The sequence below is a fragment of the Lipotes vexillifer genome, unplaced genomic scaffold (assembly GCF_000442215.2).
Source record: "Lipotes vexillifer unplaced genomic scaffold, Lipotes_vexillifer_v1.1 scaffold220, whole genome shotgun sequence".
Classification (NCBI taxonomy): Eukaryota; Metazoa; Chordata; class Mammalia; order Artiodactyla; family Lipotidae; genus Lipotes; species Lipotes vexillifer.
Genome location: NW_006781423.1, coordinates 261,220 through 286,630, shown reverse-complemented (window position 1 = coordinate 286,630; position 25,411 = coordinate 261,220). Strand labels below are relative to the sequence as shown.

General features: G+C 41.3%; 1 protein-coding gene across 1 annotated transcript in view; it reads right to left on the bottom strand.

The window, feature by feature from the left end:
* Positions 1–19,279, bottom strand: part of ASTN1 (astrotactin 1) — a 343,770-nt gene extending 324,491 nt beyond the window's left edge. The window contains exon 1 of the mRNA XM_007454743.1: positions 18,774–19,279. Within this exon, the coding sequence (XP_007454805.1) occupies positions 18,774–19,056 (283 nt within the window). The 5' untranslated portion in view covers positions 19,057–19,279. The remainder of the gene's footprint in view (positions 1–18,773) is intronic.
* Between the last annotated feature and the right edge of the window lie 6,132 nt (positions 19,280–25,411).

Sequence of the window (25,411 nt, the reverse complement as noted above, 5' to 3'; positions counted from 1 at the left end):
ACTGTTGTGGCCTCTCCCATTGAGGAGCACAGGCTCCGGACGCGCAGGCTCAGCGGCCATGGCTCACGGGCCCAGCCGCTCCGCGGCATGTGGGATCCTCCCAGACCGGGGCACGAACCCGTGTCCCCTGCATCGGCAGGCGGACTCTCAACCACTGCGCCACCAGGGAAGCCCCAGGATATGTACAATTTTTGCTTCATTTGCTTAAATTAAAAAAAAACTATGAAAATTGTTACCCAGGACTTCTGCCCTTCTCTTTCGTATCAGCTAAAACACACATGCTGGTGAGCCTGCTTTCATGTGTGGCACAAGATAAAGACTTGAGATTGGCAGAACAAGATGAAAGGATTCTGGATTTCTGAACCACTGCAGGGAGTAAGTTTGCCCTTCCAAACTTAACCACTCACCTTGGAACTGTCATCATCTGAGAGTAAACTTTTCTTCTTTAAGTCATGCTATTAAGGTACCTTTGTTCCAGAAGGTTAACCCCTTTCCTACTTATAGTACCCCCTTTAAAATCTGATTTAAGCTATGGACTCACTTTCTAAGAAACTGCACTTACACATCAAGTTTATACACAATAGACTCTGGAGCCCATACATGGTCCTAAGGCTAAGAACACTTGACATAGAAGCATCAGTGAAGAAAACAGGAAATGGCCACTCCGCCCACACACTGGGGAACATTCTGAGAAAGTGTCCAGAAGGAACTTTTCAATAAAGTAGTCACTCTTTACCATTGCACCTTTTCAGGTTATATCTGTGATTAGTGCTAGACTGAAAAGAGCCAGCCAGAGAACGCTAGAAAGGAAAGGAGAAGGGACATGGGAAGGAGAATAAGGCCAAGCCACAGGATGAGATTACGATGGGGAAAAATGAGTGAGAGAGAATTTTAATTCTCAGAATTCATATTTGGAGGAAAAGTAGATATCTAGAGGAGGACGGGACAATCTGAAGTCATCAGTCAAGGCCATTGAAAGTACACAGACTTTCACTGCACAGCTCTAGGTGATGCTATGTGTACATAGATTTCAATGGGAACAGTGCCTCATGGAGCTATATAGTATGGTGGATTCCCTGTGAGTATTCCCCTCACTACTTAGAATTATAAAAACTACCTAGGAACTGGCAAGAGTAAAAGAATTCACTGGATGTTTCTTCGGTTTACATACTCAGCTTCACGCCCCTTCAACCAAAGGTTGCCAACTTTGACATGAGTGCCAAACGTGACACTTAAATATAACTATACTGCACATCCTTTCACCCATTTTGGTTTTTACATTTTCTACTTCCTGTTTCCTTAGGCTAGAGGTCATAATTTCTTTTCCAAACTTAGAACCCCCGATTTAGCAGACTAAATCCCACCATCCTTTGAATCTCAACTTACACCATTGTCTTTGGAAGGAATTCCCTATTATTCTGTCTGACTTAGTTCATTATTTACCAACAAAGTAATCAGTTCTTGATTCAGTCATTACACTCACCATACTGTATGGTACAGTGGTTAAGATTACAAACTCTGGGCTTCCCTGGTGGCGCAGTGGTTGAGAATCCGCCTGCCAGTGCAGGGGACACGCGTTCGAGCTCTAGTCTGGGAAGATCCCAGATGCCGCAGAGCAACTGGGCCCGTGAGCCACAACTACTGAGCCTGTGCATCTGAAGCCTGTGCTCCGCAACGAGAGGCCGTGACAGTGAGAGGCCCGCGCCCCGCAATGAAGAGTGGCCCCCGCTCACCACAACTAGAGAAAGCCCTCACACAGAAACGAAGACCCAACACAGCCAAACATAAATAAATAAATTAAAAAAAAAAAAGATTACAAACTCTACAGATAATTGCAGTGCTATCTAAATTGTGCTAGAGCAAACAAAGAGGGAAAACTTGACAATTATTTTTATGAAAAAATGTAAATGTATCAAATGTAAAATAGGTGACAAATTCTGACAAAGATTACACACACAAAAAAAGAAAATCTATGACTAATCTCACTTAGGAATACTGATGCAAAATATCCATAATAAAATATTAGCAAACAGAATCCAACAGCACATTAAAGGCATAATTTATCATTTACTATGTACAAGTTGTTTCAGGAATGCAAAGATGGTTCAGTATTAGAAAGTCTATTTATACCATTTATCCTTTTAATAAATCTAAGGAGAAAAATCATATGATTATCTCTATAGATACTCAAAAAATATTTTTAATTTTTTAAAAATCATTTTTGATAGGGAAAAACACTCAATTCTTTCTTAACATGGTAATTTTTATTTACCTTAACCCAAAAGCCATTATTGTAATTGTAAGACAGCAGTGTTATTTGCCATTAAAGTTAGGAAAAGAGACGAATTCACATTATCGAATGTGAATTCACATTCTTCTTTGCCCTTATATTGGAATTAGTACCAGAACCAGTACCAGTGAGAATGAAATTAGAGGTAAAAAACTTAAAGGAAGGATATAAAATTATCAGTATTTACATATGTTATGTCTATAGCTAAAAATTCAGGAGAAGCAACTGATACCCTACTATGGCTAGAGATTCAGTAAGGTGATGGGGGTTGAAATTAACACAAACATCAGTAGGTTTCATATATATAAACATAATTGTTGAGAATATATATAAAGAAAATACTCCTTTTACAAAACCACAAAATGATAAAATACCTAGAAGGAAATCTAATAAGAGATGCGCAAGAACTACATGAGGGGGCAAAAAGCCTTCAAAACTCTATGAAAGGACAGACTAGAAGACTTGAATAAATACAGACATACTAAGTTCTTAAATAGAAAAACTTAACATTATAAGGATTTAATTAATTCCCGCTTAGTTAATTTAATGGGATTTCAAGCCAAAAAATTACTAGTGTTTGTTTTTCTTGATGTTTTATATGTATATACATATATGTGTGTGTGTGTGTGTGTGTGTGTGTGTGTGTGTGTGTATTTAGAACTAGACAAGCTTCTTTGAAAGTTTATATTTAAAAGAAAAAAGAAGAAGAATGCTTAGGAGAATTCTGAAAAAGAATAGTAGCAAAAGTGACTACTCCTACCAAATACTGAAACATCTACAGAGCTTCAATAATTAAAACAATACGGTAGGCACATAAATAGCTATATGTAGTAATAGAACAGAAGTTCAGATAAACTTAAATATATTAAAGAATTTACTATAAGATAAAGGTGATGCCTCAAGTCTGAGGGGAAGGCACAAACTACTTAATAAATGACACTGAGACATCTGAGTAACGATCTGAGGAGATAAAGTTGGCACTTCACACAGTACATCTGGATAAGGTGTTATATCTCATCCTGAATACCAGAATAAGTTCAAAATATACCAAATATTTAAATGCAACAAATGAAACCACTAGAGTATGAGAACAGAAAGTAATAAATCCTTTTACAACCCTAAAGTGAGGAAAAACTTCTCTAAAGTGAGGAAGAACTTCCCCTAAGACTTAAGGTATAGAAGCCAAAAATAAATAATTAATAATTAAAATACATAAAATCTAAAAGCTTCTGGAAAACCAACCAGCCAACCAACCAATCAACCAACTAAACAAAAATACAGGTGAAATCAAAAGACATACATCCATCTGAGGAAAACAAATTCTTTATCATTCATATTACAATCAAGGGGATAAGTGCCTTAGTATTTTAAAGTGCTGCTAAAAATGCAGAGTGAAATCACACAATGAGATATCACTTTACAGGTAGTGGACTGACAAAAATGAGAACACTGGACAGTGGGGATACAGGAACTCTCAAATACCACTGATTGAGAGTATACACCGGGGCATCCAGTCTGAGCACAATCTGATGGTACTTAGTCAAATTGAGTGTACATAATCTTTATGAACCAGCAATTCTACTCCTGCTGTATATCCCAGAGAAACTTTCACAATGATCCTTGAGGAAATATGTATAAAAATGTTATTGCAGCATTATTTATAGGGACGTGGAGCTGGAGGCAATCTAGGCATACATCAGTGAATGGACTGGTAAAATGGGGAAGATGCCCATCATGGAATGCTAGACCTTCTCTATCCAGTCATCCTTTCTGCAATGGTGGAAATGTCCTATATATGCACTTTCAACATCATAGCCACTAGCCACACAAGGTTATTTAAACGTTAATTACTTAATTTTTTTTAAAGAAAAAATTTGGTTCCTTAGAAGCAGTAGCAAAATTTCAAGTGCAAAAGAGCCACATGTGGGTAGGGACTACCATACTGAATAAGGCAAATATAGGACATTATCATTTCTGCAGAAATTTAACTGGACAGTACAGTGTTGGGTTACATTCACACATAGTAACATGAGTGGATCTTAAAATGGAGTGCTGGCTGAAAACAGTAAGAATCAGAATGTCATATATCACATCACCATTTAGTTAAAGTAAAAATAATATGAGCACACAAAAAACTATTCACATTTCACAAGAACATGTTTAAAAAAAGATACATATTGAAAAAACTAGAGTGTTGGCCTGTGAGGAAGGGCAGCTGGAAACTGGAGATAAGGATAAAGAGAAACAAAGAAACAAGTGAGCCACTGGAAGGAGGAAGGCTTCACAGACCTATGATAAAATATATTTTGGATTCAGGTGTATGATTAACTCAAACCTCTCCAATGAGATTACAAAAACAAAACAAAACAAAAAAGCCAGCACACAAAAGAGACATATGCTAATATTTATAGCACTATTATTCTTAATTGTTAAAAACTGGAAGCAACCAATATGTCTTTCAATAGGTGAATGGGTAAACAAACTGTGGTACATCCACACCATATAATATTATTCAGCACTAAAACAAATGAGCTGACAAGCCATAAAAAACATATGAATGAATCTTAAATGCATAATGCTAAGTGAAAGGGGCAAGTCTGAAAAGGCCACATACTGTGTAATTCCAACTACATGACACTCTGGAAGAGGCAAAACAATAGTGAGAGTAAAAGCTCAGCGGTTGCCAGAGTTTGGAGTAATGAAGAAAGGGTTGAATAGGCATAGGAGAAGAGAGAGGAATTTTGTAGGGCAGTAAAACTATTTTGTATGATAATATAATTGTGGATATATGACAGTGTAGATTTGTTAAAAACCCATAAAACTTTAGAGCACAAAGAGCCAACATTGAAGTTTACAGACTAAGAGAAAAGAAAACATTTAGGAGGTTGGGTGATTCCAGGATGGAATGCAGAAAGTGACAAAACACTAACTGTATCCTAAATACGTGATGCAACTTCACTAGGGGGTGAGGGCGGTAAAGATGCTGACCTAAGTAACTATCTTTACTAAGTAACTAAGTATCTAAGAAAATGAGTGGAAGGGGGACCTTCAAGATGGCAGAGGAGTAAGATGTGCAGATAAATTTCCTCCCCACAAATACATCAAAGATACATCTACAAGTGGAACAACTCCTACAGAACACCTACTGAATGCTGGCAGAAGACCTCAGACCTCCCAAAAGGCAAGAAAATACCCATGTACCTGGGTAGGGCAAAAAGAAAAAAGAGAAACCAAAGAATAGGGATGGGACTTGCACCTCTGGCAGGGAGCCGTGAAGGAGGAAAAGGTTCCACTCACTAGGAAGCCCCTTCGCGGGCGGAGACTGCGGGTGGCGGAGGGGGGGAGCTTCGGTTCCGCAGAGGAGAGCGCAGCCACAGGGATGCGGAGGGCAAAGCGGAGACCTTCCCGCACAGAGGACCGGTGCCGACCAGCACTCACCAGCCCGAGAGGCTTGTCTGCTCACCCACTGGGGCAGGTGGGGGCTGGGAGATGAAGAGTGGGCTTCGGAGGTCAGATCCCAGGGAGAGGACTGGGGTTCACTGTGTGAAGACAGCCTGAGGGGGCTAGTGTGCCACAGCTAGCCAGGAGGGAGTCCGCACAAAAGTCTGGACTTGCCGAAGAGGCAACAGACCACTGTTTTGGGGTGCGTGAGGAGAGGAGATTCCTTCCCCGTCTGCCCACAGAAAGCAGAGCACCGCCTAAACGAGCTCCAGAGACGGGCATGAAAATCTAACGCTGCTGCACAGCTATCAGCACGGACCCCAGAAACGGGCATGAAAATCTAACGCTGCTGCAGCCACCAAGAATCCTGTGTGCAAGCACAGGTCACTATCCACACATCCCCTCCTGGGAGCCTGTGCAGCCCGCCACTGCCAGGGGCCCGTGATCCAGGAACAACTTCCCTGGGAGAACACATGGCATGCCTCAGGCAGTTGCAATGTCACGCCAGTCTCTGCCACCACAGGCTCACCCCGCATTCCAGTTATGAATACAGTACCCCTCCCACCCCACGACCTGAGGGAACAAGAGACCCCTAAACAGCCACTGCTTGAACCCCCTCTTGTCTGAGTGGGGAAAAGATGCCTGAGGGTGACCTACATGCAGAGGTGGGGCCAAACCCAAAGCTGAACCCCAAGAGCTGTGCGAACAAAGAAGAGAAAGGGAAATTTCTCCCTGCAACCTCAGGAGCAGCGGATTAAATCCCCACAGTCGACTTGACGTACACTGCATCTTGGAATACCTGAATAGACAACATATCGTCCCGAAATTGAGGCGGTGGACTTTGGGAGCAACTGTAGACTTGGGGTTTGCCGTATGCTACTGATTTGTTTCGGATTTTTATGTTTATCTTAGTTTAGTTTTTAGGGCTTCTTATCATTGGTGGATTTGTTTATTGGTTTGGTTGCTCTTTTTTTTAAGTATTTTTTTATGTTAATAATTTGATTTTTTAATTTATTATTTCTTTAATTTTAATTTTAATTTTTTTCCTTCTTATTTTCACCCTTTTCTCCTGAGATGTATGGCTGACAGGATCTTGGTGCTCTGGCCTGATGTCAGGCCTAAGCATCTGAGGTGGGAGAGCCAAGTTCAGGATATTGGACCACCGAAGACCTCCCGGCCCCATGTAACATCAATTGGCGAGAGCTCTCCCAGAAATGTCCATCTCAATGCAAAGACCCACCTCCACCCAACGGCCAAAAAGCTCCAGTGCTGCACGCCTCATGCAAAACACCTAGCAAGACAGGAACACAACCCCACCCATTAGCAGAGACACGGCCTAAAATCATAATAAGTACACAGACACCCAAAAACACACCACCAGACAGATTCCGGACCACCAGAAAGACAAGATCCAGCCTCATCCATAAGAACACAGGCACCAGTGCACTCGACCAGGAAGCATACACAACCCACTGAACCAACCTTACCCACTGCGGGCAGACACCAAAAACAATGGGAACTACAAACCTGCAACCTGCAAAAAGGAGACCCCAAACACGGTAAGTTAAGCAAAATGAGAAGACAGAGAAATATGCAGCAGATGAAGGAGCAAGGTAAAAACCCACCAGGCCAAACAAATGTAGAGGAAATAGGCAGTCTACCTGAAAAAGAATTCAGAGTAATGACAGTAAAAATGATCCAAAATCATGGAACTAGAATGGAGAAAATACAAGGAACGTTTAACAAGGACCTAGAAGAAAAAAGCAAACAAACAATGATGAACAACACAATAAATGAAATTAAAAATTCTCTAGAATGAGTCAATAGCAGAAAAACTGAGGCAGAAGAATGGATAAGTGACCTGGAAGACAAAATAGTGGAAATAATTACCACAGAGCAGAATAAAGAAAAAAGAATGAAAAGAATTGAGGACAGGGCTTCCCTGGTGGCACAGTGGTTGAGAATCTGCCTGCTAATGCAGGGGACGTGGGTTCAAGCCCTGGTCTGGGAAGATCCCACATGCCACAGAGCAACTGGGCCCGTGAGCCACAACTACTGAGCCTGCGTGTCTGGAGCCTGTGCTACACAACAAGAGAGGCCGCGATAGTGAGAGGTCCACACACTGCGATGAAGAGTGGCCCCCGCTTGCCACAACTAAAGAAAGCCCTCACACAGAAATGAAGACCCAACACAACCAAAATAAATAAGTAAATTAATAAATTCCTGCCCTCGACATCTAAAAAAAAAGATCAGCACGTTTAAAAAAAAATAAAAAGAATTGAGGACACTCTCAGAGACCTCTGAGACAACATTAAACATACCAACATTCGAATTATAAAGGTCCCAGAAGAAGAAGAGAAAAAGAAAGGGTCTGAAAATATTTGAAGAGATTATAGTTGAAAAATTCCCTAATATGGGAAAGAAAATAGTCAATCAAGTCCAGGAAGTGCAGAGTCCCATACAAGATAAATCCAAGGAAAAACACGCCAAGACACATGTTAATCAAACTATCAAAAATTAAATACAAAGAAAAAATACTAAAAGCAGAAAGGGAAAAGCAACAGATAATATACAAGGGGATCCCCATAAGGTTAACAGCTGCTCTTTCAGCAGAAACTCTGCAAGCCAGAAGGGAGTGGCAGGACATATTTAAAGTGATGAAAGGGAAAAACTTACAACGAAGATGACTATCCCCAGCAAGGATCTCATTCAGATTTGACAGAGAAATTAAAACCCTTACAGACAACCAAAAACTGAGAGAATTCAACACCATCTTTACAACAAATGCTAAAGGAACTTCTCTAGGCAGGAAACACAAGAGAAGGAAAAGACCTACAATACAAACCCAAAACAATTAAGAAAACGGTAATAGGAACATAAATACTGATAATTACCTTAAATGTAAATGGATTAAATGCTCCAACCAAAAGTCATACACTGGCTGAATGGACACAAAAAGAAGACCTGTATATATGCTGTCTACAAGAGACCCACTTCAGACCTAGGGACACATACAGACTGAAAGTGAGGGGGTGGAAAAAAGATATTCCATGCAACTGAAAATCAAAAGAGAGCTGTAGTAGCAATTCTCATATTAGACAAAATAAACTTTAAAATAAAGACTATTACAAGATACAAAGAAGGACACTACATAATGATCAAGGGATCAATCCAAGAAGAAGATATAACAATTGTAAATACTTACACACCAAACAGAGGAGCACCTCAATAAGAAAGGCAAATGCTAACAGCCATAAAAGGGGAAATTGACAGTAACACAAAAATATTAGGGGACTTTAACACCCCAGTTTCACCAATGGCCAGATCAACCAAAATTAAAAAAAAAAATGAAACACAAGCTTTAAATGACACATTAGACAAGATGGACTTAATTGATATTTATAGGACATTCCATCCCAAAACAACAGAATACACTTTCTTCTCAAGTGCTCATGCAACATTCTCCAAGATATATCATATCTTGGGTCACAAATCAAGCCTTCGTAAATTTAAGTAAATTGATATCATATCAAGTACCTTTTCTGACCACAATGCTATGACACGGGATATTAATTACAGGAAGAAAACTGTAAAAAATACAAACAAAAGGAGGCTAAACAATATGCTACTAAATAACCAAGAGGTCACTGAAAAAAATCAAAGAGGAAATCAAAAAATACCTAGAAACAAATGGCAATGAAACACGTTGGCCAAAAACTTTTATGGGATGCAGCAAAAGCAGTTCTAAGAGGGAAATTTAGAGCAATACAATCCTACCTCAAGAAACAAGGAAAATCTCACATAAACAACCTAAGCTTACACCTAAAGCAATTAGAGAAAGAAGAACAAAAAAATTCAAAGTTAGCAGAAGGAAAGCATAAATATCAGATCAGAGGAGAGTGAAAAAGAAATGAAGAAAACAATAGCAAAGGTCAATAAAACTAAAAGCTGGTTCTTTGAGAAGATAAACAAAATTGATAAACCATTAGCCAGACTCATCAAGAAAAAAAGGGAGAATATTCAAATCAACAGAATTAGAAATGAAAAAGGAGAAGTAACAAATGACACTGCAGAAATAAAAAGGATCATGAGAGTTTATTACAAGCAACTATATACCAATAAAATGGACAACCTGGAAGAAATGGACAAATGCTTAGAAAAGCACAACCTTCCAAGACTGAACCAGGAAGAAATAGAAAATATAAACAGAAAATCACAAGCACTGAAATTGAAACTGTGATTAAAAATCTTCCAAAAACAAAAGCCCAGGACCAGATGGCTTCACAGGCGAACTCCATCATTTAGAGAAGAGCTAACACCTATCCTTCTCAAACTCTTCGAAAGCATAGCAGAGGGAGAAACACTCCCAAACTCATTCTACGAGGCCACCATCAACCTGATACCAAAACAAGATGACGATGTCACAAATAAAGAAAACTACAGGGCTTCCCTGGTGGCACAGTGGTTGAGAGTCCGCCTGCCGATGCAGGAGACGTGGGTTCGTGCCCCGGTCCGGGAAGATCCCACGGGCCTGTGAGCCATGGCCGCTAAGCCTGCGCGTCCAGAGCCTGTGCTCCGCAATGGGAGAGGCCACAACAGTGAGAGGCCCACGTACCGCAAAAAAAAAAAAAAAAAAAGACTACAGGGCAATATCACTGATGAACATAGATGCAAAAATCCTCAACAAAATACTAGCAAAAAGAATCCAACAGCACATTAAAAGGATCATACACCATGACCAACTGGGGTTTATCCCAGGAGTGTAAGGATTCTTCAATATACAAAACTCAACCAATGTGATACACCATATTAACAAACTGAAGAAGAAAAACCATGTGATAATCTCAGGAGATGTAGAAAAAGCTTCTGACAAAATTCAACACCCAATTATGATAAAAACTCTCCAGAAAGTAGGCAAAGAGGGAAACTACCTCAACATAATAAAGGCCATATATGAGAAACCCACAGCCAACATCATGCTCAATGGTGAAAAACTGAAACCATTTCCACTAAGATCAGGAACAAGACAAGGTTGCCCACTCTCACCACTATTATTCAACATAGTTTTGGAAGTTTTAGCCACAGCAATCAGAGAAGAAAAAGAAATAAAAGGAATACAAATTGGAAAAGAAGAAGGAAAGCTGTCACTGTTTGCAGATGACATGACACTACACATAAGGAATCCTAAAGATGCTACCAGAAAATTACTAGAGCTAATCAATGAATTTGGTAAAGTAGCAGGGTACAAAATTAATGCACAGAAATCTCTGGCATTCCTATACACTAATGATGAAAAATCTGAAAGAGAAATTAAGGAAACACTCCCATTTACCACTGCAACAAAAAGAATAAAATACCTAGGAATAAATTTACCTAAGGAGACAAATGACCTGCATGCAGAAAACTATAAGACACTGATGAAAGAAATTAAAGATGATACAGACAGATGGAGAGATATACCATGTTCTTGGACTAGAAGAATCAACATTGTGAAAATGACTCTACTACCCAAAACAATATACAGATTCAATGCAATCCCTATCAAACTGCCAATGGCATTTTTCACAGAACTAGAACAAAAAACTTAACAATTTGTATAGAAACACAAAAGACCCCAAACAGCCAAAGCAATCTTGAGAAAGAAAAACAGAGCTGGAGGAATCAGGCTGCCAGACTTCAGACTATACTACAAAGCTACAGTAATCAAGACAATATGGTACTGGCACAAAAACAGAAATATAGATCAATGGAACAGGATAGAAAACCCAGAGAGAAAGCCACGCACATATGGTCAGCTTATTTTTGATAAGGAGGCAAGAGTATACAATGGAGAAAAGAGAGCCTCTATTTCAATAAGTGGCGCTGGGAAAACTGGACAGCTACATGTAAAAGAATGACATTAGAACACTCCCTAACACCATACACAAAAATAAACTCAAAATGGATTAAAGACCTAAATGTAAGGCCAGACACTATAAAATTCTTAGAGGAAAACATAGGTAGAACACTCTATGACATACATCACAGCAAGATCCTTTATGACCCACCTTCTAGAGAAATGGAAATAAAAACAAAAATAAACAAATGCGACCTAATGAAAATAAAAGACTTTTGCACAGCGAAGGAAGCCATAAACAAGACAAAAAGACACCCCCAGAATGGGAGAAAATATTTGCAAATGAAGCAACTGACCAAGGATTAATCTCCAAAATATACAAGCAGCTCAATATCAATAAAACAAACAACCCAATCCAAAGATGGTCAAAAGACCTAAATAGACATTTCTCCAAAGAAGATATACAGATTGTCAACAAACATATGAAAGGATGCTCAAAATCACTAATCATTAGAGAAATGCAAATCAAAACTACAATGAGGTATCACCTCGCACTGGTCAGAATGGCCATCATCAATAAATCTATAAACAATAAATGCTGTAGAGGGTGTGGAGAAAAGGGAACCCTCTCTTGCATTTTTGGTGGGAATGTAAATTGATACAGCCACTATGGAGAACAATATGGAGGTTCCTTAAAAAACTAATAATAGAATTACCATATGACCCAGCAATCCCACTACTGGGCATATACCCTGAGAAAACCATAATTCAAAAAGAGTCATGTACCACAATGTTCACTGCAGCTCTATTTACAATAGCCAGGACATGGAAGCAACCTAAGTGTCCACTGAGAGATAAACAGGTAAAGAAGATGTGGCACATATATACAAAGGGAATATTACTCAGCCATAAAAAGAAACGAAATTGAGTTATTATTAGTGAGGTGGATGGACCTAGAGTCTGTCATACAGAGTGAAGTAAGTCACAAAGAGAAAAACAAGTACCGTGTGCTATCACATATATATGGAATCTAAAAAATCGTTCTGAAGAACCTAGGGGCAGGACAGGAAAAAAGACGCAGACATAGAGAATGGACTTGAGGACACAGGGTGGGGTAAGCGTAAGCTGGGACAAAGTGAGAGAGTAGCATTGACATATATACACTAGCAAATGTAAAATAGATAGCTAGTGGGAAGCAGCTGCATAGCACAGGGAGATCAGCTCGGTGCATTGTGACCACCTAGAGGGGTGGGATAGGGAGTGTGGGAGGGAGATGCAAGAGGGAGGGGATATGGGGATATATTTATACGTATAGCTGATTCACTTTGTTATACAGCAGAAACTAACACAACATTGTAAAGCAATTATACTCCAGTAAAGATATTTTAAAAAGAAAAAGAATGAAGAAAAAAAGAATCCAAATTGAGGGACATTCTACAAAATACCTGACAAGTACCCCTCAAAACTGTCAAGGTCATCAAGAACAAGTCTGAGGGCTTCCCTGGTGGCGCAGTGGTTGAGAGTCTGCCTGCCGATGCAGGGTACACGGGTTCGTGCCCTGGTCCGGGAAGATCCCACATGCCGCGCAGCAGCTGGGCCCGTGAGCCATGGCCACTGAGCCAGCTCGTCCGGAGCCTGTGCTCCGCAACGGGAGAGGCCACAACAGTGAGAGGCCCACGTACCGCAAAAAAAGAAACAAAGAAAGAAAAAAATACATATATATATATATATATATATATATATATATATACACATATATGTGTGTGTATATATATATATACTGTAAAACAAGACCTCAATCTTGCCTCCAAAGATATATAAAGAAATTAAGCTTGTATTTTACTTTTCCTTCAAAAACTTCAATTCAAACCATATCAGTATATCTAGGAGAGCATTTGAAATGTAAAATTCATCACTCTTGCATTTAAAATTCCTTTGATGTAAAATCTACAGTTCTGTAGAGAAATAGTAAATAACAACCCTCTCAATACTATAAATTAGTGCATTCTGCTAGTATGTGTTATATAAGTGATGAAGACCCTACCTTAAGGTTGCTACTAATCATCCTCCCATGTCTTGGATGGGGCTGCCACTCTATATGAATTTGTTTGCTGTTAACCTAGGCAGCTCACTGTAGCAAAGAGCAAAAGGAAGGAAAAGAAACAAATTTTAAAGTTTCTTCTTGAATGGGGAGATGGAGGGATATGTGGGAAAGAAAAACTAGGATGCTTCCTATTAGGTAAAGCTCAATGGTAAGTAGAAAACTATGTCTGATGTTTTATTTAAAGCCAATCAAAAAGCTCAGCAACTGCTATTCAAGCAGTGCCACTGGGCTCTGACAGTGAATTCTATGCATAAGATCACCTGATACAAACTTCAGTGGACTTCGTCAAGAAGCTGAAACCACAGTGCCTTCCGGATGGCTCCATTTCACAGCAGAACCTGCTGTCTGGGCTTCCCAGTTTGCATTTCTGTGGGGCCCTTCTCAGAAGAGCACTGAACATGTTATCTTAATCCCCATATACCCTACTTTGTTCATCATGGCTGTGGGTGCCATAACACGCCATAACACATGGCTACCCAGACCTGGAAACTATGAATGAAATAAGAATTCCCCAATTCTGCTTAGGTAAGTATACCTACTTAGGGAAATATTCCTTGTGAAGTTCACCCTCTTCTGTATTAAGGCGTATGTGAGAAATCACTTGATGGACAGGGATGTTTAAAAGGTATTTACATAGAAACCAAAAAGGACTCCTTTATACAAACTGAGTGTGTTTTCCCTATTCTAACCATTGCCAGGGCTCCTTTTATTCAACCATGAAAAAGAACAGATTTTGAAAACTTTTAAGGCCTATGAAATAGCAAATAAGAGAAAGACTTAAATGTCATATTAACTGGAGTTCAAGTTACAGATCCATCAATCGTCAGCTATGTAACCCTCAGTAAGTTACTTAACCTCTCCATCCTTACTTTTCTCCACCGTTGGAATAAGTGGAAAGTCTGGAGTTGACACCAGATCTGTCTTTAAAGCCTGTTCTTTTTTTTTTTTTTTTTTTTTTGTGGTATGCGGGCCTCTCACTGCTGTGGCCTCTCCCGTTGCGGAGCACGGGCTCCAGATGCGCAGGCTCAGCAGCCACGGCTCATGGGGCCCAGCTGCTCCGCAGCATATGGCATCTTCCCGGACCAGGGCACGAACCCATGTCCCCTGCATCGGCAGGCGGACTCTCAACCACTGCGCCACCAGGGAAGCCCAAAGCCTGTTCTTTTAACCACCACACTGGCCTGCTCCAGACACCTTAAATAGCACCTTGCATGGGGGAACTCACTATATCTCTGCAGGCTGATTGATATATCTTCAGGTGTACCTTCTTCAATCAATGACAGCTAAAGTTAAACTCCAAGGCACAGGAGAAATAGCTTTCTTCACTAAGTTTTACACATGCTCAATAGTTGTGTCTGAAACAGAGGAGCATCCCCTTCAAAAACTGATGAGACTGATAAATATGTTCTGTTCACAGCACAGAAAACCACACTTCAGTACAGAAGCCATACTTCAGGTTAACCAGTTGACTCAAAATCAAATACGCCACCAAAGCAGGAAAGTCTACTGTTTTCAAAGATGAGACACAAAATTTTAGTTAAGGTATGAAATTTTAATTGGCTAGTTCAGCAAAATTTTATATTCTCCTGCGAGGGTAATAAGGCCTATGTATCTAAATATTTTGAGTTAGGAACTGCAGTTATTTTCCCATATTATAGAAAGTTTTACAACACTTCTGAAAACGGGTTTAGATTACCTGGCTAAGAGGTACCAGATAAGAACCATAAAGAAGAGGTTCAGCCATAGAACAATCAATATTCATAGGAAGTATGGCAATCTAGAGATGGCATGACTTGACTAAGAACATTGAAATTCAAAACTATGTGTAGCCAAACAAAACACATCTGAAAGTTACATATGGCCCTTTCACCAGAATTTGCAAATCCTACTTCAGAGAACAGGAGATAATGCCACCCCCTCCACTGCCCCTCAGAGTTATCCTACAAGCAAAATTGACAACAATTTTGAAGGCTGAGATAGCCTCTGGAAGTCAGGCCTCAGTGTTTTCTCTGTCACGTCAGCCGTCCCCTGCTTGGCTTTTAAGCGCTGAGCCATGTCCCACCCTACAGAGCCAGGCAGAGTCCTCTGTACTCTCAGACCACCAGGCTAATCTGTGTACTGTGCCATATGCATGCTAGTCCCACATCCATTCCTACCACCAACCTTGGCTCATCCTTTCCATGACCTCAAATGGCTTCACCCTTCCTAGGCCAAGCCAAATCTAACCTATCTTTGATGTTGTTCATTTGTGTGTGTGTGTTTATTTTTTTTAATCCATGCAAAGAGCACCGAAGAGGGATGAATGAACTCAAACTACTTTGGTGGGGGTAGGGAAGGCTTCATAGAGAGCTGCCTATGTGTGCAGGGTATAGAAGGAAGAATGAATGGCTGCCAAGTGGAGGAGTGGGGAAGACCATTCTAGGCAGAGGGAAGAGCATGTGCAAAGTGTTGAAAGAGTCCTGAAAGCCACGGCAGGCTTGTAGAGATAAGAGGCTGCCGAAGGCTATAGTCAGAGGAAGAAGAAACTTGTTTGCCTCACTGAGGTACAGGACTTGATCCTGGAGACAAAAGGATCTGATTTTGGTCAAGGCCCCTAGTCAAGCCCACATCTTCCATGGAGTCTGCTCTTGCCATGCAAGTATCTCCTTCCTCCACATTCCTACAGCCCTTGACAACCTTGCCACACAATCAGGTGTTATTACTCACAGCTCTGAGGGCAGAAGCCTTTTATTTTTTTTTTTAACTTCTGTAGCCTAAAAGCGCCTAAGAGTGTCAAGCAAGTAAATGCTTAGTAAATTCCCAGGACTGATTGATTCAGATTCCTCTAGGGGGTGGACGAAGCAAACCAGGTTCTAGAAGTAAGAGTAGGGAAACCTCTAAATCAAAGTCACTACAGACTTACTGTTGGCCACGAGCGACAGGATCCAGGACAACAAAAGTTATCTTCAAAAGCAACCACCCTTGACTTCCACGAACTTGGACTCCTTTCCCTTTCTGTCCAGCTTTGCCCCACTATCCAAGCTGAGATTCACTCCTACTCCCCCTGGGAATACTGGGCCAAAAGGGAAGCCATCAGCACATCTCTGGTTCTGAACATACCCCCTTAACTGGGAGGGCAGGGGACAATCAATGCATTGAGCGAATGCATCTGGCCCTGAAATGAGAGAGTGTGTCTGCTCCTGCGTGTAAATGCCAAGTTGCAGGAGGTTACCATAGCAACTCCAGGAGGGTGCTGCAGTGGGCAGCTTTGCACAGAGGTGCAGAAAAGCCATTCTTTAACATCTGGGCTTTTGCTGTGCACATTGGACCCTAGTAGCCACATCATGGCTTTAGGCCCTGCTTTGGGATTCTGCAAAAAAGGAACTGGAATTTTGAATACCTGTTAGTCCAATCTTCTTTTTTTTCATGTATCACACATGTCCCTCTTCATGCACAGTAAACACTGCATGTAGAGCTCAAAATAGGCTCTTTAGAAACATATAATTCCCTATACTCATTCTTACACATGACAATGAACAGATTGTACTTACGCATCAGCATGACTTCAACACAAAATTTACATCCACCGAATAACCCAGCAATTACACATTTTGATCAACAGCGTATCCACAATGTCAGCATTCCCAGCCAGTCCCCAGTTTTTATTGTGTTATTAGTACATTTTTAACGCAAAACTAAATAATGCCATCAAGGCTGTAGGTTGGGCTTAATGGGGTCTACTGAGCTGTACTCCAGAAACTGTGAACCAACTTTTCAAAGGACCAGGCAATTTTTGAAATTGTTTTTCCACAGGGGCTGGAGAGTGGGGGTTTACTCATCCACTTCTTAATGTTTATGTCTCATAAGGAAAGAGCATGAAGAGGATGTGAAACAGCATTCCATTTGTGGTTTCAACCTACATATGGCCATCAGGAAGCCATGTCCCTACAAAGTGAACTTTAGTTGGTCGGGCAGTCAATAGATGAAACAGCTTCCTGGACATTTTCACTTTTTTTTCTTGGATCTAGAAACTTACTTGTGGTTATATTTTAATTCTCTCCTGGGCAAAATAAGAATGATTTATAGCAGCAGTAAAGAGATGGATCGCATGGTGGGTGTGCACAGCAGGGTGAGATGGATCTGCACATGGAGAAGTGAAGGAAATTTTGGTCAACAAGGTCACATGAACCTGTGGTACTTTGCAAGATGCTGGAGCAGGACTACAGTATCTTTGCAGCTTGGAAGTGAAAAAAGAGGGGTGGATTAGAAGTGATGTAGAAGTTCCAGTATCTGAAGGAGTTTTGTGGCCTAAGGAAATTAAAATAGGGATACCAAGAGAGAGATGTAAATAAATAAACAAAGGAAGGAAGAGCTTCTTGGCCAGGGAGGCTATTCTTTGTGCATGAATGCCTATCTATCTAAGGGAGCTGGAGAACAAAGATGCCAGTGTTAACAAACTACAGTTGGATGATTTGTTCATCCAAGGAATTGGAGATGTGGAGGTGTCTGTAAGGAGGTGTCTGTTACATGTAAGCATGGAGGTAGGACTATGGACACCAGGGGTGTAGGAAACTTCTGTTCTGAAAGAAGGCCAGAGAGTTTCAGCAACCGGGTGACAGAAAAAGAGCTCTCAGTGAGTGAATACTGGAGATTCAGCCAGTACAATCTGGCCTGCACATACCTGGCTAGGTGGGCACTGGATACCTATTTCTAACTCCCCCAGGGGATGCTGTGGGTGGAGATGGAGGCCCAGGGGGTGTGAAGCAAAGAACTGAGCATGTGGCCTGGGAGTGGGAAAAGGGCTTCTGGGAGGTGAGCTGGGAACTGCCAAGAAGTGCCCTGTCAACGTGGTTCTGAATGAAAGCTGGGAGGTCAAGGCTGGGAAAGGTTTCAGAGAGACTCCTGCAACCTGTTCCTTCGCGGCAGGGCGGCTGAGGGGAGGTGGAAGGCCCAGCTTTGAGGCGCCAGTCTGCAAGTCGGTATGGAGAATGGTCTGGGAATGGGGCGGATCCAGGGAGGTAGGAGTGGGGGAGGGGAGGTCGCCGGCGAGTGGGTGTGGAGAGCGAGCCCGAGTGGGGGGGTGAGGGCGCCGGGCCAGCGCCTCGACCTCCCCCGGGACTCACCCAGCACGAAGTAGGGCAGCTCCGTGTTCTCCAGGTCGTCCACCACGACCATTTCTCCCGGGAAGTCGTTGCGTACCGAGAAGAGGAGCTTGGGCTCGGAGGCCGAGGGGCTGTGCATGATACTCAGGTCGTTCTCGCGCAGGAAAGGCAGCGCCGACACCGTGATGCTCTTGAGCTTGCACTCCAGCTCCTTGGAAGGATCCACGTCGCCCGCGGCCGTGGCCAGCACCGCCGCCGGCCCCCAGCAGCAGGCGAGCAGGGCGCAGAGCCCGGCTAAAGCCATCTTGAGCCCCGGCCGCCTTCCTCCCAGCGCCGCGAAGGTGGGGGAGGCAGCGAGCGGGAGGGAGCGAGCGAGCGAGCGCGGGAGGCGGGGGACGTTGGGGAGGAGATGTGGAGCCGGGAAAGCTCTGGTCCCCAGAATGAGATGCCGCTAGCCTGGTGCGGGGCTTAAGCACTGATGCCTGGAGAGCCCGCGCTCTTTGTTTCCCGGAGCTGCTCTGGGGTAGGGAAAAGGGGGGTGGGGGGAGGTGGGGAGTGGAGAAAAGAAGAAGGAAGGACGTCGGAGGAAAGAGGAAGAGGGAGCTGAAGATTCTAGGGAATCAGGTCAGCCACCAGTAGGCTGCAGGTGCTGTCGCCTTTCTCCTCCTTTGCATCCCTCAGCAGGAGCAAGCTCCTGGCTATAAACTACCTGCACAGTTTGTTTTTTTTTTTTTAACCGTTTTTGCAATGCAAAATATTCCCTCTCGCATTATCTTCCAGATGCCTTGGGAAGGGCGCACACACACACACACACACACACACACACACACACGCACGCACACCCCTTATAAGGTGCTTCCTCAGAGCAGATGATGGGGGTCTCTAGATCCAAATACGCCCCCAGTTATTTTGTAGGTGTAGGTGGTCCCAGTCTTCTTTACCCACTAAAATTGGATGTGTATATTGGATAAGCGTGTACTGGTATAAATGCACGTGTGTATTATTACTCAGCACTAACTTTGCAGAAATATTTAAAGGAAATATTCTGTATGTAGATATACATAGATGGTATGAATAACAAAGAACAAAGACTGTACTGCATACAGTTAAGCAGGAGACCCGAACTTTTATTTGCAATTTCTTTCTGCCTCTTCAGTTTCATTTCTGTTACAAACGTTATCTATGATAACGCAATAAAAAGCAATATATAAAGCAATATAAAAATAATTTGGGGCATGCTATAATTGAGAGAAAAAGTAGAGCTAACTCAAAGAAATGTTGAGCTTTTAGTTTTAGAGAATCCAGTAAACAGAACAGAGCTGGAAGAAAATTTGAGAAAAACAAAGTTTCTAAGCACCCTTAACAAATGGAAAAGGAATAAAAGAATATCCTTGGGCATGGGCCAAGTCAATCCCAGCCCAATCAAGAGTAGAGCCGGGTAGATAACAGCAACAACATTAACAACAAAAACCCATGTAAGTTTTCTTTGCAGTAGTGCTGGACAGTGATACCTTAACAAAGTAACGACAGTAAACTGTGATAGAAAAGTGATGTTTGTATGTGCTGGTATCTGATGATTAATTGAACTTTCACACGATAACCTATAACTTATTTCAAAAGTTTGCCAAAACTACACAACACTGTAGATCAACTATACTTCAATTTTAAAAAAGTTTGCCCCTCCAACATCATTTATTCAGTGCTGACTTAAATACTAGGTGCTGTAAGACTATGTTATAAATAACTCCTAATCTCTAGGAATTTAATGTACCACCCTCTTCAGAGAGGACCCCCACTTTAGAAAAACAATTTCATTCTCATTCTAGCTGGTGTCAATTTATTGGCATATGTGAATGTATGTCCTTTAAAAGAATTTTTAAAAACTTTTGCCATATATTTCACAAGGTTACTCTAGTTGATGAATGGGAATAGAGAAAATGAGGCATATTTAAGGTCATGTTTAAGGAGTGAAAGGCCTGCTTACCAGAAAAGAGAACAAAAATACTTTATTACAAGTTAAGTTTTTGTTTTTTTAATTTGACCTGAGAACTAACCCAGAGATATATTACCATGTAGCATTGCAAAGTACTGCAAAAACCATTTATCAGCTAATGACCTTTCTAAAACTCATCTTCATAGGAGATACTGCGGGAGAGAAAGACCCCATGATACTTTTTTTGTCCACTCTCTCTAGCATAAAAAAGCAGTATTAACTTAGTTATTCAAGGTTTACCATTGAAAAATCAGAGCGGATAACAAGAAAATACACTTAGTCTTAGAATGTGAGAAATGGCATGAAACTACCAGCTCATCTGTTAGTCCAGTCTCTCATTTAACAGGTGAGGAAGTTGAGGACAGTGAAATACTGAGGTGTTTTACCCAAGATCAATATGCCAAGAAGGGGTGGGGGAGCTAAGGCCACAAACAAGATTTCTTTGCCTAGGGCTTTCTCCTCTACACAGTTATGGGACATCTAGGTGTACCCATGGGTAGTCCTGGACTTAATGGCCCCCAGTAATTTATTCAGTAAACATCTGCATACCTACCATATGCTGTGCACTAGACTAAGCATCAGCAGATTCTAGGAAAAATATTGTTCCTGCTTTTGAGTAGCATATAATCTACTATTGTTTTGAAATCTTTCTCCCCAATTTTCTGATGTGTCTTGAGTCATTTTAGAAAACCCCGAGTGAACCATTTGATGTTGATTTTCTAATAAGTCAATATCTACTTTGCCTATCTGTAGTCATTTTTAGATGCTTACATTTTTACCTGCTTTCTTATTCACAGTTACAAGAAAAAGAGTACACGGATCAAATGTCCATTTAAAAGTGTATATTGAGGCTCCCCTGGTGATGCAATGGTTAAGAATCCGCCTGCCATTGCAGGGGACACAGGGTTCGAGCCCTGGTCCGGGAAGATCCCACATGCCGCGGAGAAACTAAGCCCATGCGCCACAACTACTGAGCTCGTGTGCCACAACTACTAAAGCCCGTGCACCACAACTACTGAAGCCTGCGCGCCTAGAGCCCGTGGTCCACAACAAGAGAAGCCACCGCAATGAGAAGCCCGCGCACTGCAAGGAAGAGTAGCTCCTGCTCACCGCAACTAGAGAAAGCCCGTGCACAGCAACGAAGACCCAACGCAGCCAAAAATAAGTAAATAAATAAAAATTTTAAAAGTATATATATATATATATTGATATGATCAAGTTACTTTTAAAAAAATGTGTATACTGAGTTGGAAAGACTTAGAATTGGTGTCTCAAGCCTTTAAAGACCTCCTTCTCTGTGGAAGGGTGGAGCAAGAAGACTATACAAATAAAAAGAGATAATATATTGCCAGGGCACTGGATTCCTGTAAACATGCATACACTGTCACATGGCCTTCTTTTAGGGAATTAAGTACCTAGAGATGGGGGAGAGGGTGAAATTCACAGAAATTAGACCATCTATTCTGTACGATGTTTTACATTTAAATGGGGCTGGGAGAAATTTGTGTGCATCTACATAATTACCCTTCTGTACAGGCAACGTGATGTAGTGAGACAACAGACTTGGAGTCAAGTCTCAACTCCATCATTTGCTTATTTGGAGATGAGCCTGGACCATTCTTACCTTCATTGTCCCCCTCAGTAAAATGGGGCCAGTGATCTCTGCCCATCACACAGGCCACAGATAATATAAGTACAAGTACTTATACTTGTTTTCTCCTGAGGTCCAAATTCCTATATTCCAGTACCAACAGCCTTGCTCCTTGACCCTTATAATAGCTTGTGAATGCTTTCCCTGCTATTAACCTATTCTTTAGACAACTACCAGATTGATCTTCCTGAAATCTTGCTTTCCTCATGCCACTCTAAAGTTTTTCTTTTCCTACAGGATAGAGTTCGAACACCATAGTTTCGAAATTCAAACCCTCTTCCAAGTTTCATACGATTTATTCTCTTAGATGTATTGCTTACTACACTATCCTCCTCCCCTCCCCCCACAACACACATACACATCCCCGTCGAATTAAAGCCCGTTCTCCATTTTCACTCCTCCCACGCCATTCTGTCCACCTGGAATGCACCACTCAGTGTTCTCCAGATTGCCCTTTCTCTGCAGGCAAATCTCAGGCTTTATCTATGTAGTGAGACCTTCCATCACTCCCTTCTCTCATAGCTCCTCTCACAGATCCCTTACACACACACACACACACACACACACACACACACACCACATTAGGAGGCCAAGGGTCTTATCCCAATACAGTGTCTTGCATTCAACATTCTTATTAGAAAAATAGAAACAATAATACATACTTTTTAGAATAGGTGTGAGAAGGAAATGAGAGTATGTATATAAAGAATTTAACATTTTAGGCATTTAGTTGGTGCTCAGTAGTGATATTTTGCCATTATCTGCTCTTCAATTATTTCAGAAAGAAAATAGACTTCTTTTTATTTTTGTGGTACGCAGGCCTCTCACTGTTGCAGCTTCTCCCGTTGCGGAGCACAGGCTCCGGACGCGCAGGCCATGGCATGTGGGATCTTCCCGGACCGGGTCACGAACCCGTGTCCCCTGCATTGGCAGGCGGACTCTTAACCACTGCGCCACCAGGGAAGCCCAAAAATAGGCTTCTTTCATGAGATTTTTTTCCCCATGTAGTAGCCAAAAGCAAACTAAATGATTTATGCTCTTTGGCGTATATCTAAGATAAATGATTGTATATATCCACCAAAAGAATGAAGATCATTCATAGCAGGTTTACTCATAATAGACAAAAATGGAAGCAACCCAAATATGCATCAATAGGAGAACGGGTAAATAGCATTTAGTCATGTGATGGAATACTACACAGCAGTAAAAAAAAAACCATGCAACTACGTGGGTGAATCTCGCAGACATAATAAGTGAATGAAACCAGACACAGAAGAGTGTATCCTATAAGAGTCTACATTTATGAACTTCAAGACCAGGTAACATTAATCTTTGGTGCTAGAAGTCAGAATAGTGGTTATCTGTATGAGGAGGGGAGTTTTGACTGAGAATGTCAGGACGAGCTTCCTGGAAATGCTGTGGGTGGTGGTCACATGGATGCATATTTAGGCAAAAATTTATCAAACTGTACACTTGTGGAATTTTGTGTTGTCTATTATACCTCAATAAAGTGTTTTTTACATGGCTTAGGACTCCATAGGAGAAGAAAGCAGAGGCAAGTTTTTCTTTTTACAAGTTGTTTTCTTGTTTCCCAACTCTATACCCCCTTTACTTCTCCTTTAGAGGTTTTGGAAATTTTATCTTTCTTTCCATCAAGATTGGTAATCATTTATTCAACTACTCATTTCATTTACCCACTCCTTTCTACTATTTTTATGAGAGTCTCAACACTTGGCATCTTGTCATCTGGAACAAGTTCAGGGGGCCTCTGTCTCTAGGAAGCACAGGAGTAAATAACTCAGGAGTTGGACAGCAGCAGATTTAGACTTTCACTGGATATTATTTTACTTAGTAAAATATTGTTATATTTTACTTAGATATTTTATCCTGAGGATTATTCTCTGACATGTTTTGTTAGCTTAGGCAAACATACCTACAATATGGAAAGGTAAGTTCAAACCTATATAAGATACAGAGGAGGGAATGGAGGTGAAAGAGATGGGTGGGGCTCAGGGTGTATACGTGAGGAATATTTCTAATTTTCCCCATTTATTCAGAACATCTGGCTCCCTGATGCTTTTTAGATAATCCTGATATATATACTATTCTGGCATTCATTAAGCCTCTGCATACTTTTCTTTCTCCTAGTTCTTTACAAAAATAATCTTTAATGTTGCTCTCTATTTTTAAAATAAACTAAATTGAAACACTTCTCTCCCTTTTTGACTCTGTATTTTCCTCTCCATATTTCCCCCATCATACAAGTTAGTATGAACCCCTCACATTCCTTTGCCAGCTCCCACCCCCAGCTCTTCTGTTGAATTGGATTCTTTCTTCAACTATTACTCTCCCATGCTCTGCCAAAATTTAGTGTAGTATGCTAGTTAGCTGGACATAATTCAGTTTTGCATCCTCATTAGGACATTAAGAATATATTTCACACTCTTTGATTCAAAGTTAATATTTTCTTTCTTTACTCTTTCCTCCCCACCTCCCCATCTCTCCCTGTCTCTATCTCTGTCTTTCTTTCTTCCTCTTTCTCTCTCTCCTCTCAATTCACAGGCTCAGCAACAGCACCTGCTTCACAGAAACAAGGCTGTTCCTGTTCTGATTTCTCTAGTCTTCCTTTAAAAATCAAGTGGAGATTCACAATCCCTCTTCCTGATACACACTGAAGTGAAAGGAGGCATGCAGAAGGAAAACACCACAGGCAAAACAATTTACTCTTTTGGAAGCAGGACAATTTTTTTCCCCTAAATTTCTCCCCAGAAACCTGAATCTGAGGTTCTTCTCTTTGCCTTTGTCTTTACAATCCTGGTTTGGGGACAGAATGTTTCTTGATTTAGCTGTTCAGAGTATCTAAATCTGTTTCTCTCTGTACTCACTGAGTCCCTGCCATCTTTTGCCTCTCTCTCCTGTATCTCTGGTGTGTGTGTGTGTGTGTGTGTGTGTGTGTGTGTGTGTGAGAGAGAGAGAGAGAGAGAGAGAGAGAGAGAGAGAGAGAGAGAGAGAGAG